General features: G+C 47.8%; 1 protein-coding gene across 1 annotated transcript; it reads right to left on the reverse strand.

Moving 5' to 3' along the window:
* Positions 1 to 1,379: 1,379 nt before the first annotated feature.
* Positions 1,380 to 9,596, reverse strand: SFRP2 (secreted frizzled related protein 2). Its single transcript, XM_060011651.1, has 3 exons — positions 8,970 to 9,596; positions 6,521 to 6,601; positions 1,380 to 2,543 (listed from the first exon to the last, which is right to left on the reverse strand). Exons 1-3 carry the CDS (start codon positions 9,466 to 9,468, stop codon positions 2,239 to 2,241), a joined length of 885 nt encoding a protein of 294 aa, XP_059867634.1. The 5' UTR covers positions 9,469 to 9,596; the 3' UTR covers positions 1,380 to 2,238.
* Positions 9,597 to 19,577: the final 9,981 nt, after the last annotated feature.

The raw sequence follows: 19,577 nt of genomic DNA on the forward strand, positions 1-19,577 counted from the left end.
GACATTCAGACAGGTCAGTTTCTTCCAAATTGTTTCTTTCCACTACTTTTGCATGTGTTGTACCTATTTTCACTTTCTAATTCCTAAATCCTTGGTCTACTTCCTTTTGTCTTTTATCTTCTCTCTCTCTCTCTGTCTCTCTCTCTGTCTCTCTCTCTCTCGCCTTTTCCAGGGTTCCTAGCTTCCTGTTTCAAATGTTTACAATGAGTAATGGTCTTGATCATGAGTGTCCCTCTTCCAGCCCATGCGTGCCTTTTAGGAAGAGGGTTGTGCCATGAGTTTGTGGAATTGGTGAGAAGCAGAGTCAGGTGGTAATCCAGAGAAAGATGAAAGGAACTGTGCAGCTCAGGTAGGCAGAGGGCTCTATTGACTTTTGGAGCTAGAAGAGCTGAAGCGCTGTAGAGAGATCATGGCTGTATATTCAGGAAACTTTTAAACTAAATCAACAAAATGCTATCAGATAAAGTCTTCACACGAACACCACTAAAAATTTCAAATTTGCTGAGGACACTCTGTTGTTCTCATGTATTACCTGTCCTTATACTTCATGTAACTTATCAGTTGTAAATATATAATTGTAATTGTGGTTGTTTTCTTTCACCCTCTCATGTAAATGCCATGAGAACAAGGATTGATGTACATGTCCACAGCACTTAGAACAGGGCCAGGCATGCAGCAGATGCCCAATGAGTATTTGTTGAATAGATGAGTGCCACCCTGTTCCTATAATCCATCCTGGATTAAATAGAAGATAGAATTTGCCATCTGAAAGGCCTGAGTTTTAGCTCTGACTCTACCTTGTGGCAGTGGGTCCACGCCGCCTAACCCCCCTGAGCCTGTTTCCTCGTGTGTTTAATAGAATTTCTCTGGAGGCTCCTAAAATAGAACAACGAAGCGTTTGGATGGAAGCTTTGTGGATGGATGCCCTTCTCACCTTCATGCTGTTTTTTCACCATCCCTTCCCTACCCTCTGCCTTCCAATGGCTACTCTTCAAATCATGGCTCTGTTAGCTGTTTGAAGTGGAAGAGAACAGAATGAACATTTTTCAATGATATAAAAATCTGCAGAAAAACTGCAGAAAGAAGCACAACTGTCAAGCTTGTGAACCGTAGCTAGCCGCGGACTGCTGAGACCAGACAATAGCCTGCCCATCCCCGTCTCCCAGCAGGTCCGCAGTCGGTAAAACCTAGAGATGGAGGCAGGAGGAGTGGGTGATGGGAGGTGTGGGGAAATGCACTTTCTGAGTCACAGAGGAAATGGGCACTTCAAACTGCGGGAAGGCTGGGCCTCAAGACAAAGGAGGTGACAGCTCTTGTCCAGCTCCCTTCCCAGTTCCTCCCACGAAGAAGACAAGACACAAGACCAGGAGTTGGTAAAGCAGGAGGTAAAGTTTATATACAAGAATATAATGTTTATCTGAAATATTTACAGTGTTGGTTAAAGCAGTATTTTTACAACTTTTTCAGGTCAACTACTATGTATATTACAGGTAAGCTACAATGGTTTAATTTGCAAAATTAAGTAAAAAAAGCTTAAAGTACTCGGGTCAATCATAACATCAGTCTGTCTTGCCCTTTATTTGAAGAACTCATGCTACGGTGGTTAATGTGGTTTTTATAAATGGAAGTACTCTACCTGGAAATGCAAAATGCAATACATGCTAGAGTTGTAAGTTCCCAACAGGGATGTAAAATGACAGGTGAATCGTTATAAGACTTAGGTGCTGAGTGTCAGGCTGGAGCTGAGAGAGAAGTTGAGATAACAGCCAGCTTTATCTCAACTGGGTTTTGGACCCACAACAGAAAAGTGAAAGTTTGGGCCACATAGGAAAGTAAAGCTATTTGCACATTATGGCAACCTCAGCAGAAAGTGAAACTCGGTTGACCCAAACCAAACAACCAAAAAAAAATAAAACCCAAGTCACAGTTGCACGTATTCAAAACTAGCTTTTCAGTGAGCTATTTTAAAACTTCATAAAAATCTTCGTGATTTTATTAGTTGGAAGATTTCTACAAGATTTGGGTGGGTTTTTCCTTTATGTGGAAACAACTATTTGTTCCTGAGGCCTCCTGGGGCCTTATAACTCAGAAAATGCCAGGGGTGCAAACGTGCAAAAGACAGGGGAGAGCCGCTCCAGGCTGGGGCTGGAGCTGCAGGGACTGTGCTTGGGAAATGAGTGCTGAGGTCCCACAGCAGAAGTGGAAAGGGTCAGCAGAGCCCGGGGGATGGCCCCGGGACTAGCACTGCAGCTTGCGGATGCTGCGGGAGATGCGCTTGAACTCTCTCTGCCCCTTCTGCCACCGCTTCACAGAGGTGATGACTAGCTCTCCGCCCAGTTTCTGCCCCATGACCAGGTAGGGCGCATTGATGTCATTCATCTCCTCGCACGTGCACTGCAGGCTGTCTTTGAGCCACAGCACCGACTTCTTCAGGTCCCTCTCAGACACACCGTTCAGCTTGTAAATGGTCTTGCTCTTGGTCTCCAGGATGATTTTGGTATCTCTGTTGATGTAGGTGATCTCCTTCACTTTTATTTTCAGTGCTACGAAGACAAGAGAGGACAGAGTGATAAGGAGGGAACACATCCCACTGCATATTTGTGACTCGGCTTGGGAGAGGGAAGAAGAGCTTCCCAGGGCCGATGGGACTGTCAGGGGCTGCGGGTAGGGGGTTGGGAGCTGAGGGCAGCAGGTGGCTCCATTTCTAAAGCCTCAAAGGGTTTGTCAGGCACTTTGTTTCAAACCAGCCATCCTTTAAAAACTCTCTTTGCGGGGACTCAATTGACTTTTCTTCCTTGCCCTTGTGTTCTTGTGTTTGTATGTAGGCTGCCTGTGGTGTGTGCTCTCCTTGACAAATGACTTTCCCTATTGGAAACTTCAGCATGAAAAGAAATGCCTGACTCTTAGGTGAAACACGATCCTTCTGTGGCCATAAACGTTAAACTCAATTTATTACGTCGGAGAGGTTTTTGGACAAACCTGTAAGGAAATTATATCACAAAATCATTGTTTTCTAAAGAACAAACTACAAGGAAGGAGAATTGATCTTACAGCTGCATTTGATTTGGTAAAGTAACTCAGAAAAAACAGCCAAGATGCTTTTTAAGAGCACAACATGTTTAGCTGTAAAAGTGTTTTTCTGAAGACCTCATCCTCATATGCTATCATTTGCCCGTCCGAGGCCAAGGCGTTTACAGATCATATATGTACTGTTTCCAAGATGAATATGTAGACTCATTAGAATGCTAAGACCAAACGTAAGTGGTTTACGATAAAAGACACATTTTATAGTCATGAACAGTATGCTTTGGGAAAGACAACCCTACAAACATACATGCTGGAGTTAAATTTCAAGACCCCATGAGGCAGGGAAAGGATAGAATTTTAAGGTTGGAAGGGATCATCCAGTTAAAATCTCCTCTTGGTACACAAAGAATCTGAAATCCAGAGAAGTTTAGTGACGTAACATGAGGTCACCCAGTTAGGCTGTGCCCTGGCTGAGTCTAATTCTCAGAACTCTGGTCCCCAAACCTCCTCCTGTAACACCACTGTGATCTCTTAGGCAGAGTATCAAGTTTCTTGTCCTGGTTGGTGCATTAATATGCCCACTGTAATGTGTCTTCAGACCCTTGGTGACATTAACAATTGTTCCATAGAGATGACATGCAGGTGTGACTTCCTGACTCTGATGGAGCTTAATGCATGGTTTAAATTAGTAATAGAGGAAGAGGTTTTTTGTGTGTATATCACTGTTCTGGAAATTTCTTCCTCTTTCTTTCTCTCTCAGAAGGAGAACTTGACTAAGCATGGCTTTTCTAGTCAACCAGGACATGGCTGAGGCTCAAGCAGGTAAATCAAGGATACTGGGACTTGGCCAACCATTGTTTGTCTGATATGCATCTGGGCTCTAGTACTGAGTTCTCAGGGTTTATCATGAGATAAGCCACATGGCAATGTCACATGGTCCTATGGCCTCTGCCTAAGGGCTGGGAGTGGGGAAGGTATATGGTGGGAGAAGTGATTGTAATGTTACCTGGGAGCCTCATCCAAAGCACAGACAGAGCATGTGTGAGATTTCGCCTGGTCAAATTAGACACTCTTGAGCTCCAAATGTCAGAAGAACCATCACTTTTAACAAGGGGGGAGACTTACTACTCATCTTTCTCTAGCTATGAAATAACCAACTTTGTAAGAGCTTACCATGGGAAAACTTCAGACATTTCCTCCCTGGGTTTTCAGCTGGGACCAAATAGAGGGAATCAAAGCCCTCAAATAACTTTTCTTGCCCTGCAAGATGTGAACGGGGATGCCACACATGGCAGGAGGCAGGGGTGTTGATACTGTCTGCTCCAACAATAGGCTGCATACAGAGGCAGGCAGTTCTGGGCTATTCTTTCTTCACCAGTACTTTCCCCACTGTAATAAGGAGGTCTTCTCCATCCTCCCTGTACTCCAAGTGCAGTGGGGAGAGTGTCACGCTTTCATGGATGATTCAGATTTCTACCCTTGTTCCTTCTACCCTGTCATTACTCCCCCAGAGTACAGAGGCGATGTGGAGAACCACCTATAAACCAGTATAACACGCACCCCCTACAATTTAGGTTCATTATCCCCTTTGGGACAAATTGAATGTGGAGAAATAGAAAACAAAGCTTGTGAGGTATCTGCATGTGTGATACCTTAAGTGTAATGACTTCCATGTTGTTTTGAAAGGCTCTCTCCTCTAAGGAGAGAGAACGTTGAACACACACACACACACACACACACACACACACATTTCTTTGGCCCAGGTCTTGATACAGCATTCTTAGGAAGGAGGTCTTCTGTAAGGTAAGCCACAAAGCAAGCAGGTAATGTGTGTGTGTGCACGTGTGCTCTAATTTCAACTTTTATGGAGCTCCACTGAACTTTTTCATGGAAGTCAGGAGAGTGATCTGTACTAAATCTAGTGCAAAGGCCATAACTTGTCAGAAGAAAATGATATTTTATATACATTTTTATACAAACTTTATTAAAATTATATTAAAAAATTCTGTCCTTAATCCAATCCTGTAGCATGGAAGCTAAGAACCGTGTTTTGGGCAAGGCTCTGCAGCTTTAGGGCTGCTGCTGCCAACATGCCTGGCCCTCTCCTGCTTTGAGAGTTGTATGTATTAGAATATAGACATTTGAAACCCTATCATCTATCTGTGGCTCTCACTGAGGGGAAGGACTGGCTAGGACTCAGAGTTACCTCCTTCCTTTCCCCTTCCTCAGCTGTTTGAATCTTCTCCTATAGCTACGGCTGTCCCAGGACCTGCTAAGGTTAAGCCCAGGACCCTTCCTGCAAGAGACCTGGGGTTGTAAGGGGCAGCGATTGGGTTGTTTCCAGTTTCAGGGACCTGGCCAGGTCTGAGATTTCTGGGCTGGCAAGCTGTAAGGAGAGGGTGGGAGGGCAGTCCTCCACAGTGGGCGCTGGAGTGCTTTCTCTGTCTCCAGGACTTAGTTGAGTATGTAGAAGTGTTCATATAGATCTGTTACAGTCTGTTATTGTTTGCTAGAACAGGGACCACATCTGTTTACCAGTAAATTCAACCTTCTGCCTGAATAAATACTTTTAAATACCAACCCCTCAAACACACCCAAAAGTGCCTGCTCTTGGAATGGGAGGAAAACACGAATGTCTCAGGTGTCTCGGCAAAGTTCCTGGCCACCCCCAACTCCTCCCCCAACACAGCACTGATCTGTGTCTAGCTGGCTCCTCTGCTCCCCTTGGAGGGCTGAGGACACAGATGAGGTGCTGCTGGAGCTCTGGGTGGACAGTCTCCAACCCTCCTTCCTCTTACAGTTCTTTCTTAAGGGGAATGACCCGCACGCCGTGGAACTTGGGTAACATACCTCGCACATTATTTACTGTCCTCCAGAACCTTGTCATCACGGCACCTTGCATGTATCTTGCCAAAGTAAACTCCTAGCTTTATTGTTTCTTCTTTTTAAATTTAAGGAAACTCTCCCCGACATCTTATTAACCAGTACCTTGGATATACTCACTGATGGTGGAACATGGGAAGCAGAGCATCACGGGTTACGAATAACGTAAAAATATTTGTTTGGCACTGGAGTAAATTTCATTTTTTGGCCAACTCCATGCCTTGAATCTGTTTTGCTGAGGCTAATATTTACATGTTCCCATCCCCGGGACACATGTTAAGTGACTAAAAGAGAACATGGTCCAAGATTATGCTTGTTGGCAAGAAAAAGCCATAGTGAAATGAAAAACATGCCATCGGAAATCCATAGTGTGAACAACTCTCATGATTTGATCATTGCTTAACAGAGCGATGACTCTCACCTAAAAAGATACAACTCGATACCAGATAGTTACATAGGGAGGAAACTAGGATAACACAGATGATTAGCTCAAGGAAAGATGAGCTGTGATGATATGTCACCCAAACTTTATCTAGTAACATCTTAAGGAATTGTACCTTTAAGTTGTACTGGGCAATAAGACTTCTGTTGTTGGTGGTGTATTACTTACCAAAATCATTTTTACAAAGAGTTTCCATTATGTCGTTGTCATCTTCGTTTTTATTTTTGCAGGCTTCGCATACCTTTGGAGCTAGAAATGTGAAAAGTTAGTAAGTTTGCTTAAAACGAAACAGCAGGTGGCATTTCTAAACAACTCACAGGGGCTTATTCAGGCAAGAGTAGCAATTGTCCTGTAAGACCCCAGCTTCTGCCTCATTTATGAAAGAGGGACCACTCATTCCCAAGAGAGTCTCCCATGCCTCCCATCTTTCTGACAGGCAAAAATGCCCACATGCTGTGTTCCATGTATGACGACTCCCCAAGCAAAGGGCGCCCTGGTGGAGTGTGCAGGTGCAGCCACAGGTAACGGAGACAGGCTGCAGCTTTTCACTCTTCCTCCCACTCCTGGGACAAACTCGGTCTCTGAAAAAGTTAGTCCCAAAGCCTCTCTGAGGAGAAAGCACCAAAAGACCCTTAAGGGACTTTGGAAAACTAGCAACCACAAACTACGGCCAGAAGATCGTCTTTCTGAGCTGCAGGTCACTGGTGCAGCCTGGTCTCTGCTGGGCTCTTCAGCTGACCTGTCTCTCGGGGGAGTCATTTCAAGATATTTTCAGGTCTGGACAGGGCGGGGTGGCTAGCACTGTAAGGCTCACATCTGGGTTCTTCCCCCTTGGAAGCACACCTTGCTAATGACTATAGCCTGCTCTAAATGGTTCTGTATCACCTCGTGCTTTCTGCCAAGTTTGTGCTTGAGTTAAGCAGCATTTATTTCACTGTTCTCTTCATCCCTGGTGCAGATTCTTCTTGCCTCTCTTTGCCTGTTTCAAACTCTCGAAAACAAACAGACAAAACAACAGCAACAACAAAACCCAAACAAACAAAAACCCAAAGCTTCTCCTGAAGCCAGTGAAAATCTGACCAAACCCAGGAAGGTGCACTAGCACAATCATGAGAGCGCCTGCTAAAGGCTCCTCTAAAAGAGTCTGATTCCTTGGGAAAAGGGAAAAAAGAAAACATTCATTTTCTCCCACTTATAAATGTACTAATGCTGTCTTTAAAATTTAGGTGAAAGTTCATTAATATGAAACTGCGTTTTCGCAGGGAAAAAAGAACTATATGACTCATTTTAGAAGTTATTTATCAAATAAGAAAAAGCGCAGAGCAGATTTTGAAACACGTAAACTTTTATTTTGAAGGGAGAAATGACTTTTTCGAGAAATGTAATATATAATGTGGGTGGGACTGTGAAAAACAAAAACAAAAGCAACACACATAAAACTGCCCTTAACTCCTCTGTCTCAAACAAAATGAAATTTTTCCAATTAGGAGCTCTAGGAGTGTATATAAAATGTTACTAACCTGTGTTGGTTGGTCTGTGGTATATGTTGGACAAATGTTTGAAATATGCCAAACATTTGCAATAAATTATAAATCTAACCAATAAGATGATTGCAAACTCACGGTGCCTGCCAGGAAAGATTGCTAAGCAACTTTGCATTTTCTTTAACTAATGATGGCTGTAGGAAAACAATTAGAGATGGAAAGGGAGATGCTGGTGGAGCCCTGAAAGGGATTAGGAAGCCCCCTTTCCATCCCGGGGGAACCTAAATCAGCTCAGACACATTGTATATGTTTTCCTTTCAGGAAGACTATCAAGCGCCCATGAGGTTTTCATTGCTTTGATGGTTTCTGCACAGGAACTCCCCCCCTATTTTCTAAAAAACTTGGGAAACTCTTTTGCACGATTTCTCCAGTTAATTAAAACCACTCCTAAGATAAAAGCTGATTAGTGATAGAAAAATGATTCCTGGAGATTCCCTTTGTGCCCTCTTTCTTGGACCTCTGGGCAGTTAACAACCAATGCTCAATTTTCAACACGCATGAGCCAGTCCTGCTTTTTATTTACAAAGCCTAAATCGGCAAAGAACAGAGAGTGCCTTAAAAGACTATCTGTTTGCACATTTTGGCGATCGTGCCTGTAGGGAATGTCCCTGTGCCTAGAATCCTGCCCAGTGCTAAGAACGTGCTGCGTGAGGCTGAGGCCAGCGTGCTCTGGCCAGGGTGCTCACCGCCAACTCCTCCTAGCAGGACCACTTCCAACACTCTCAATTGCGGCCTCCGTGCTAGCATCTTCACAAAGAATTGTACATATATCTACACGGGAAAGATCTCTTCCAGTTCTACGTTTTCTCCCCCCACCCCCCCTTTTAAACTGTCCCTAAGAAAGAGCAACTGGTACAACTCGGGAAGAGAATGAGAGACTTGGGTGTGTGTTTGGGCAGGGGGGTATCTCAGATTTGTCACGATGACACACCAGGGCAAGGAGAGCGTCTGCCCTGCCCGGGACTGACACCCCCGGCGGGGAAGCATCGGGATGGGGGGCGGGGGCCGCGAGAACACCCCCGGAAAGTCTTAGCGGAGCTGGTCGGGGGGGTGTAATAAGGAGGAGGGCTTACCTTCCTCGGTGGCCGGCAGGAGGTGGTCGCTGCTAGCGAGGGGGATGCAGAGGTCGTTGTCCTGGGGGAAACGGTCGCACTCAAGCATGTCCGGCCAGGGGAAGCCGAAGGCGGACATGACCGGAGCGCAGCGGTCCTTCACCTGCACGCAGAGCGAGTGGCACGGCTGGATGGTTTCGTCCAGGTCATCGAGGCAGACGGGGGCGAAGAGCGAGCAGAGGAACTTCTTGGTGTCCGGGTGGCACTGCTTCATGACCAGCGGGATCCAGGCGCCCGCCTGCTCCAGCACCTCCTTCATGGTCTCGTGGCCCAGCAGGTTGGGCAGCCGCATGTTCTGGTACTCTATGCCGTGGCACAGCTGCAGGTTGGCCGGGATGGGCTTACAGTTGCTGCGCTTGTAGGAGAAGTCAGGCTGGCCGAAGAAGAGCCCGCGCGCGAAGCCCAAGCAGCAGTGCGAGGCGAGGACGAGCAGCAGCAGCGACCCGGGACCCTGCGGCATCGTGGGCGCGCGACCCCCGGTGGGGCGGAGGGAGCCAAGGCGGGGAAGCGCGAGACGGCAGGGGCCGGGAGCTCTTTCCGGCCCGCTCGTTGCGCTCGGCGCGGCTCGGGGCCTGGGAAGCGGGCGGTGGGAACGCCGGGACGCCGGACGCGCGGACTGTGGCGGCGAGGTGCTGTGCGTTCGGCTCCGCGCAGCAAGTCCGCGCGCAGCTCCAGGGGGCTCCGACCCGGGGGAGCAGAGTGAGCCACTGCTGGGGCCCGGCCAGCGTTTTCTTGGCCTTTTTTATGCAAATCTGGAGGTGGGGGGAGCGAGGGAGGAGCCAGTGGAGAGTAATCCGAGGAGGTTTGGTCACTATTCTCTGGGTCTGGTTTTCCGTTGAGAATGCCCCTCACGCGCTCCCTGGAAGGAAATTCTGGCTGCGCCCCACCGACCCCCGTTCCCCCCGCCCCACAGGATGCTGCCAAGCGCGCGCTCTAGGACTGCTGTAAACAACAAACAAACAAATAGACCAGCCTGGCAGCTGCGCCCCCACAGTGGGCGTGCGGAGCACGGGCTGCGGGAGATAGGGGGACGTGACCAGCGGCCTTGTCGCCAGGTCCCTGAGGGAACGCGCTCCGCCCCAGCGAGGCCCGGGCGTGGGTTTGTTTCACCCCAGCACGAAGTTTCTGCTCGAGCCCCGGGTCTGCGGGGCGGAACTGCGTTCCAGGCAGTACCGAGCCAGCAGCCGGCAGGCTCTTTGTGCCCCTGGCCCGCGCCCGGGACCTGCCCGCCCGAGGCCGTCTCGGCCCGGTTGCTCTCCTCTCGGATCCCCAGCCACGGTTCCCAGCCTGGCCCAACCCGTACAGTGACTCCCGCCTGCCCTTTCAAATATCAGAATTTATATAAGTAGAGTCGTATGAGCAAAACTTGTACATGACAAAGGAAATATCAATAAAACCTTGGGGGTGTTTTGCTGGGGTAAGTCTAGAAAATTTGGTCATTGTGGAAGCGCCTCTACAGAGTTTCGTCAGAATCACACACGACTGCCCACCATTTCCCGGTTTGGGAGAAGAGACCTGCCCTCCCTGCCTAAAGGAACGGGTTGACTCAAGGCTCGAAGGCACCACGCGCCCTAACCCACTCTCGCCCTGACGGCGGGCGCTGAGGAGTGTGTGCCCTCAGGGCACGGTTTGGAAAGGCTGGTGCCCGGCACAAGGGACTGGTAGCAAGTGCCCCAGGTGGGCAGGCTGGGAAGGGGTGGGGGCAGAGGAAGAAGCCCTGCTTAGACATACACGAAGCCTGGGCAGAGGCGGCTCATTCACGCTACATATGACGGAGGGCAACGGGTGTACGGAGGCTAACAGGCAGAGGGCCTGTGCGGTCGCGGAGCTGGGAATCTCGTGCCCCGGAGGACTCCAAACTAAGTTCACAGCTGTAAACCGGCACTAGGGTGTCAGCAGGAGGAAGGTGTGTGTGTGTGTGTGTGGGGGGGGTCTCCTTTCTTCTAATCGCCCCGAGTTTCCCCTTGTGGCTGATCGTCTCCTCCGTCTCAGCCACCCCCCTCTCCCCGCAGGTTGGCGGTGCAGCTCCAAAGAGAGAATGCCCGGAGAGCGAGACTCCAAGGTTCTTTCATATGGATGGTGGGCGCATTGTTATCACTTCCCGGTCACTTAGAGCCATCGGTGGGCTCCGTCCGCAGCTTCTCTATTTCCCTCCTTCCGGAAGATGCTTTGGCCTTGGCGGCACCCCAGGCCCAAGTCGCCCAGCTAGCTTTGTGGTCCCACTGCTTAGAGGAGGGGGTTAACGTGGGATGGCGAAAGCCCACTTAATGTTTTCTCTTACCCCATCCTGGCCGTGAACCCATCAGGAAAATCGCCACCTGGAAGGAGAGTATCTTTTGATTTTGACCCAATAATTTGGGTCCTTAAAACCCCAGCTTGCGTCTTGTCTCCTTTGACGCTGGTGCTCTGCAGGAGAAGGGCCGGGGGCGGCAGCAAAAGTCCGCTCTTCCTTCGAATGGGTCCTGGGTCTTTTCGTGTCTAACTAAAGCACTAAGATGCCTAAAAGCCCCGCTCCCCAGTACAAATTACTTTGAAAATAAACCTCAAATAAAACGGAAGCACACCGAACCAAGCAGCTAATCAGAGCCTGAGCTCTGAGAGATGCTAGGACTTGGGCCCGGGGCTGGGATGAAGGCCCTCCCGCCTCCACCGCCCCCAGCCCCAACGCCTTCCCCTGGGTCCCCTCCGCTTCTCAGAACCCCTCGGGGGTCAAGGAGCCCGGGGCACAAGGAGCCCGAAGCCGGTCGGGCTGCTTCGAGGCGGTGCGCGGCCGCGCGCCCAAGAGAGGCTGGGGGCCCAGGAGCCCTTGGGGCCCGCGCGGCCGAACGCATTGTGTCGAGAACCCGCTGCCTCACTGGCCGCCAGGGGGCGTCGCACTAGGGGCTCCATCTCGGCCGCGCCTAGTTTCGCGCTCTGGCCTGCCTGGTTCCGGGGTCGCGGCCCCTCCATGCACCCGCGCAGCTCAGCCTAGACCTCACCCTGCACAGGCTGCGTCTTCCTCCCCCACCTCGGGTCGCGGCCCGCTTCCTTTCTCTTCCGCCGCTCGTTAGCGCCTGGTCAAGCGCGTGCGCGTGTGACAGGCGCACCAGCCAGACGAGCAGACTGCAGACGAAGAGGAGAATAACCTCTCACCGAGGCCCGGACGCGAGCGCGGACCGTTGTCTGTGTGACAAATGCTCGAACACAGATGCTTGGCGCGTCTCCCCCGCCCGGGTCGCTGTGCTACCGCAGAGAGATGGGCGCACGTGGTGTAGCCCAGCGGCGCCTTCAGTAAGCCGGACTCTTCTGCCCTCCATGCCGGCCCTTGGGCCTACAGGTCTCCTCCGATCCATGCAAGTTATCAAAATCCGAAAAAGGCTTTTGTTTTCCACAAATGGAGAGTCAAATGCTTACCCCTCTCACCCCTACACCCCCCACTCCTCCGGGGTCTATTTAGTACTTGCCGTTTTTTAGGAATGGAAACTATTCGCCCAAACCCAGGATAAGTAGTGGGGGTGACCACTCCTCTGAGGGCCGAAGTACCCTGCCGGGCGACCTGCTTAAAGGGGTGGCCCATGGGCCCCAGGTGACGGGGTTGGGCATGCTCCCCCCACCCCCGACGATGAACTACACCCCACCCGAATGCTGCAGGCCTGAGAACCTCAGCAACCCCGTGTTCTGGATTTGGCCCCGCTTCTCTGCTTGTTTTCTGTTGTCAAGGCACTGAAGAATCTTGAGGCACAAAGAAAGTTCCTGCCAATCTCGCCAGAACAATTCGGCTGCTTGGTTAAACCTGTGCCGGCTGGAAGAGTTTCTGGGCAGGCAGGACCCTCATTCTGCGGCCCAGAGATTCTGCCCTGGGGGCTGGGGGCGGTCTCCAGGGGGCCTCCAGACCCCTGCGTCTGCTCTGCTTCGGCGGAGAACCGGGGAAACCGAGACTTCCAACCCCCCTCGCCCCCCGCCCCGCCCCGAGAATAGTTGAGTAAAGGCGTTCAGACTCTTATTTCCGAGAGGAAGTGCAAGCAAGAAGGGGGTGAACGACGTGTGATAAACCGACGTCTTAATTTCTCACAATCCAGCACTGGTGGAGGGGCAACCTCGAACTGGAAACAAGCTTCTTAGCCCCCACTAGATTGGAAAGCTTGGCCTTCGACGTTCCCTGTTAAAATGCACGGCCTCTTGCGGTTTAAGCCTTTACAACAACTCGTGAGTGGGGAAGAATGCAGTTACAGAGGGCAGGCCTGGAGCGCCCTGGGTAAGCACGGAGAAGGACGCCCCGCGCCGAAGCCCTAACAGACCGGCTGAGCGCTACCCCCGTTCCCGGAAATCCTCACTACCACCCGGCAGGTGGGTGTGACTATTATCATTTTGCAAATAAGTAGTCATGAAGAAACTGAGGCATGGACGGGTTAAGGAACTAGAACTGGGTCACACAGCGTGTGACACAGCTGGTGGTGTTGCACGTGCCTCGGCTGGGTGAGGTTCCTGCCCCGGCGGCTGTGGGGATGCACCCTGACCTGTCAGGACAGCGCGGTGGTTAGGCTTTCGTCCACGCGCAGGCCGGCGGGGTGGGTGACGTCACCTTCTCCTAGTGGGCCTCGGGACCCGGGCCTTCCCTGCTCCCCGGGGGCGGAGCAGCGAGCCAGCTCCAGCATCTTTCGTGGGATTCGCGGCAGCCATCTGGGGGCGCCATTACCCAAAACAGTTTCCCCAAACCCTTTTAGGGTTGCAAATCGGCTTCCTTTACTCTGTTGAGGCTCTGAGATCTTTTATATTTTTACACGTTGGGCGTCAGGGTGTTTTGTTCGTTTGTTTTTTAAATGTGCAGCGGGAAGGGATTACCTGGTTGTTTCGCTTTTGGCGCTCCCCTGCACCCACCGCCGACTGCCGCTGGACGTGAAGGTGCCCGGCGCAAACGCGCGCAGGGCAAGTGCCCGCAGCTCCCCTGCCGCCCACTCTGTGCTCCCCTTGGGCCCTCGGAGTCCAAGGGTTCAGTCGCGGATTTCCAATACCGAGGTCCGTGCCTGCGACCGCAAAGCCTTTGCCTCGCATTTTAAGAAAAGTCAAGGCTGAGAGCGAACAGTTTACCAGCTGCTAACCCAAGCTCTCGCGCTTACCTCCTTCTTTAAGATTTAAGGGGCTGATGGGCCCCAGATCCGCGCTGCAACAGCAAACGAAGGGTCCAGAGAGGCTCAGACTCGGCGAGCTGGCCGAGGAAGGGAGCGGGAGGGGCGGCGGAGACTAGACTGTGGTCGGCGCTCTACCGGAGCCCTGGCACAGGGCTCGGGGCGACGATTCCCTGGGGGCGAAGCAGGAGTCGTCCGCGGGCCCTACTTGGCAGCGAAGGAGCCCGCCGGCGAGAGCTGTAATTGCTCGAGTCTGTGTGAGCTCTCTGGGGGTGGGGGTCCAAAGCCAGTGCGAACCCCTGGTTCCCGAGGCCTCTGGGTACCGAGTACACTGAACTAGCTCTTTGAGAAAGGTCTGAAGGCATTGTGGATGGATACTTCTGGAGCTCAATAGAAAACTATTGAAAAACAGTCGCTCCAAAATGGTAAAAAACAATTACACCTACAATGGTCATCTACTAGTGCAACAGGTCATTTTCTTGCTCTTCCCCGGTCACTGGAGTGTTTTAGTCAAAGCTGACTTGGGATGGACTGAGAAAGCTGTTTGACAGTATACTTTTCTAAGGAAAAGCTAGAGGCACATTATGGAGGCTGTCTGCCTTGGGAGAGACCAATTTCCATTTCTTCTCTTGTTCCCTCAATGGGAAAATGGCCCTAGATATTTTGGGAATTAGGATGGAACTAGGGCATGGTATGTCCTACTTGCATCCCTGGGCTGCTTCTGCTTCAAAACAAAAACAAGAGAAAAAACAAAAAGAAACCCACCCAACCAAACAAAAGCACCTGAGGTGGTTCAGTGGCCTGGACCTCTGGGAAGGAGATTCTATTTCTGTGCAGTGCAGGTATCCTCCTCAGCAACTTTTTGTTTACAGCAGAAAGTCTCAAATTTGCTGGACCAGTAGTAACTCCTTGGTCTTGGGGGTTCAAAAACTTGGAGTTCCTGTCACCTGTGTACAGCTAGTCCATTTGGCATTCTTAAAGAAATACTTACTGAGCACAGCTGGTATGCAAGGAACCCTGTGGATACTTTCCCTTTCCTCTCCCCTGCCCCTTTCTTCCCAATTTTCCTGTCTCTTTCTGGGGTCTCAGTAGTTCATTGCTCACCGATGTGTTGCAACTGCTGATGAGACTCTTGAAATGAAGCATCTCCTAATTGCCCACATTAGGAAATCCTGAATGGAAAGTGCAGAATCCCAAGGCCATTCATAGAGGGCAGTCCAGAAGCCACAGAGTGCCTCTGGGAAGAAAGACCTGCTCCATTGTCTGATTTGAACAGCAGGGGTCACTGGCTAAGCTGGTGTTTCACTCTGGTGGGAATTTACTGCCATCAGATAAGAGCACAAAGTCAATACAATAAATTCTGTTGGCTCTAAAGCAACAGATGGAATCTGAGTTCCTGCACACATGTACGGTCTTTCCAGATACAAATCCCAGAATCAAAAGCCCTTTGTCATTCTTACCGAACTGACTTTTAGGGACACCTTTTCATACTCTGTGTGTGTTTGTCTGTTTGGGTCTTTCTCTATAATGGTAGATTTTTATGTTGCCCAAAATAAGACATTTGTCAGATTCATTAAAGTGATTCATCCTTTTATGACATACTCAGTAAGTCACAGGTCTTCACAGCAACAAAGAAATCTGTAAATTAGAAAAAGCATTTGTTTTTAGTTAATTTAGGGCTAATAGTGTAACCTGTAACTTCAAACTACAGTATCCAAACACACAGACTCAGCACTCTGAATGAATTCATTGGCATTAAACGTTAAAGTTTCATTAGCAAGCCTAATATTTCTTAATAGCTTGTAAATCTCCAGTGGTACAATAGGGAGTGAAATATTACATAGAAATAACAGTTCCAAATGTTAAATTGGGTTTCTGGGAGATGGCCAGTCTGTGAAGTGTCTAGGGATCATCTTAGACATGTCATCCACAGCTTTGCTGTTTTCCTTTAGTTTCCTTGAAATCTTAATTAATTAAAGACACTCATGACAAGTTCTGCCCTGGAAGAAAATAAAGAAGAAAAGAGCGCTTTTATGAGTACAGTTAATTTATTATTATTTGTACTAGTTCAGAAACCCTTTCCGTGTCCAAGTTTGTCTGGATTAGAGCTTCAAAATGAGCAAGATTATCTGATGTTTTCTTTTATCAATTTTCCCTGGAATAAACAAGTCTTTAACTCTAAGCTGTTTGGTATTATTAAGTTGAAACTTTTACTTCTTATGCTAGTTATCGTTGCGTTCAGAGCAGTTGGGTGTGGTGGGAGGGGGGAAGATGGAGGGGGGTTGTCAATTTTGCTCGTACCCTGCCTCACAACCAGATTTATTTTGGATTTTTATTTATTTATTTATTTTTTTGGTGAAAGAATGTATTATTCCCTAGGCTATTCTCATGGTATCTGAAAGACTTAGCCAGGTAGTCACTGAATTATTTCCATGGAATGTTGCCATATCACGAGAGGCAGGACAAATATTCTGCACTGCTCTTCTTTTTAACCATAGATGATGTAATTAGCAGCCTAATGCCATAAAGAAGTAATTCCTCAAGTTCCTCGGGGTTTAATTCTATCCATCCAATCAAAAGATTATTGGGCCTCTACCACATACTGTGGGAGTAATCAAAAGGTCCCCACCTTTAAAGGGTTTATGGTTTAGTATTTGCAGGTAAAGGTAAAATTTCCACTTCCCTGCATTTAGCTTTAAAGTTGAAGATGGCACATATTTCTGAGGATAAAGACTTTTCCCCACTGCACTTGGATAAAAGGCTGTGAAAGCTATGAAGATTCGCATAGAGCAAAATATGTGTTGTAGGTCGTGTCTGAGAGCCTTAGTTCCTTTTTGAATTGTGATAGAATACAGTCATAAGCCTTATTAGAAAGCAGGCAGTCGGAAAAACCTTCTGTAAGAGATCTAGAGAGGAACAGATGGACCAGCTTAAGCTAACAAAAGGAGATTACATTCTGTCCAGTTTATGAAGTTACTTTCAGAGAAGAATATTCAGTGTCTAAGAAACTCTGGACTGTAATAGATACATGGGAAATTCTCATTAACCACCAGATAAATGATGTATCCTGCACAGCTGCATTTCCCAAATCAACAGCAGACAACTGGATAGAGGACTGAAGGAATGAATTGAAAATTAAATCAAGTTAATATGAAACTTTCATTTTTACTCATGAATTGCTCCCCCCCCCCCACCAATGCCTATTGTTTGTAAAGGTAATACATGTAAAAAATTCAGGCAACACAGAGAATTATAAAGAGGAAAGTAGAAATCTTTTAATTTCACTGTCCTGATTTGCCAAAAAATGAGAAACATAATTGTATTTTTCTAATTTAAGAGAAAATGAATACACACAAAGCTTTATAAAAATGCAAACATACATACTGTTTATAACAACTTTCCATATGTCAACAAATGCTGATCTATGTCATAATAAATTACCTTTGAATATAATATTTGAACCATATTCAATTTCATGAGTGAATTCCTCTGCATTGATGTTTCCTCTCCGGTTTCTTACCGGCTCATAAGTGGCACTGCTTTTGTAGTGACTGATTTGTGCCTATCATGATTAACATGGGTCTGGGTAAGCACCTCACTGTCCAGATTTCTTCCAACATATTAGTTTGATCGTAATGTCTTCTGGCATTTGGACAGGTTGGCCACAACGCAGAAACTGTTTTTCTCATATTTCCCATATCAACTTGGTTGAAAAGAGGAATTTTAGATTTGCAATGAAAAAAAAAAAAGCAATTGAGCTTTGCTTTTAACCTCAAAAATGACGTGGTTAGAATTTGAGAAGGGTTAGCTCTTATTTTTCTGAGCCATTTTTCCCATTCACGTATTTCAAATATCCCTTTGTGCAGAGAAGAATGTACTTTGGGAACCAGAACTTTCTGGTTCTTGGAGAACATCCTTGGAAGGCTCAGTTCTGTCTACCACGAGGGTGATCCACAGGGAAGGTGAGGGGAGGATGAGTCATGGATAAGGGCTGCCACTCCATGAGTTCATGTTTTCTGGGAGAAGAATGTGCTCACTCTCAGATGGGTGTAGGGTTTTTTTATTTTATTTTATTGAAGTATAGTTGATTTAAAATGTTGTGTTAATTATTGCTGTAGAGCAAAGTGATTCAGCTGTACATATATATATACATTCTTTTTTAAAATGTTCTTTTCCATTATGGTTTATCATAGGATACTGAATATAGTTCTCTGTGTCATACAGTAGGACCTTGTTGTTTATCCATTCTATATATAAAAGCTTACATCTGCTACCCCCAACCTGCCACTCCATCCCTCTCCCAACTCTGTCCCCCTTGGCAACCACCAGTCTGTTCTTTATGCCCATGATTCTGTTTCTGTTTCATAGGTTCATTTGTTTCATATTTCAGATTCCACATATAAGTGATATAGTATTTGTCTTTCTCTTTCTGATTTACTTATATGATAATCTCTAGTTGCATCCATGTTGCTGCAAATGGCATTATTTCATTCTTTTTTATGGCTGAGTAATATTCCATTGTATATATGTACCACATCTTCTTTATCCATTCACCTGTTGATGGACATTTAGGTTGCTTCCACATCCTGGCTGTTGTGAATAGTGCTGCTATGAACATAGGGATTCACGTAACTTTTTTTAAAAAAGTATTTACTTATTTATTTGGCTGCACCAGATCTTAGTTGCGGCATGCAGGATCTAGTTCCCTAACCAGGAATTGAGCCTGGGCCCCGTGCATTAGGAGCATGGAGGCTTAACCACTGGACCACCAGGAAAGTCCCTGCATATATCTTTTTAAATTATAGTTTTGTCTGGATATGTGCCCAGGAGTGGGATTGCTGGATCATATGGTAATTAGTTTTAGTTTTTAGTTTTCTGAGGGACCTCCATACTGTTTTCCACAGTGGCTGCACCAACTTACATTCCCACCAACGGTGTAGGAGGGTTCCCTTTTCTCCTCTCAGGTGGGTGTAGTTTTGGAAGGAGACAGTGTCAGGATAGGTCTGACACACTCACATGAGTGGTGCTCTGTCTGTTCACATAGTGTGTGCCTATAAGACCTTTAGTAAGGCTCTTCACGCTGGCATGAAATAGCTGGACACTGTCTGATATGTTGTGTCTATCTATGTTCTACTTCTAGAATCAATTTAGCTAAAATAGATTTTTGATTTACAAGATGTAATGAACAGTCCTTTATGGGCGAGGATGGTCCTATTGAATATTAATCATTAAGATACGTGCCATCACTCGCTTTTATAGAAGTCAAGGGAATGTACACTTAATTATGTAAATTATCTTTCTCAGTTTTCCTTGTAACACACGTTAGTACTCATTTTCAGGATGGTAGGGTTAAAATGCTGTTTAGCCATTGACAAAGCAAATTGACTGGTTTACTTAGGAATTACACACATGGCCCTGGGCTTCAGTGTGATGCAAAGCATGCATCACATACAATACCACATCA

The sequence above is a fragment of the Delphinus delphis genome, chromosome 5 (genome assembly GCF_949987515.2).
Source record: "Delphinus delphis chromosome 5, mDelDel1.2, whole genome shotgun sequence".
Lineage (NCBI taxonomy): Eukaryota > Metazoa > Chordata > Mammalia > Artiodactyla > Delphinidae > Delphinus > Delphinus delphis.

Bases quoted from the DNA above. Each gene is read 5' to 3' on its own strand.
- SFRP2 (XM_060011651.1), bottom strand. From the start codon at position 9,468: ATGCCGCAGGGTCCCGGGTCGCTGCTGCTGCTCGTCCTCGCCTCGCAC. The intron at 6,602-8,969 runs GTAAGCCCTCCT...TCACATTTCTAG, and splicing joins CCTGCCGGCCACCGAGGAAG to CTCCAAAGGTATGCGAAGCC. The intron at 2,544-6,520 runs GTAAGTAATACA...TTGTCTTCGTAG, and splicing joins TCTTTGTAAAAATGATTTTG to CACTGAAAATAAAAGTGAAG.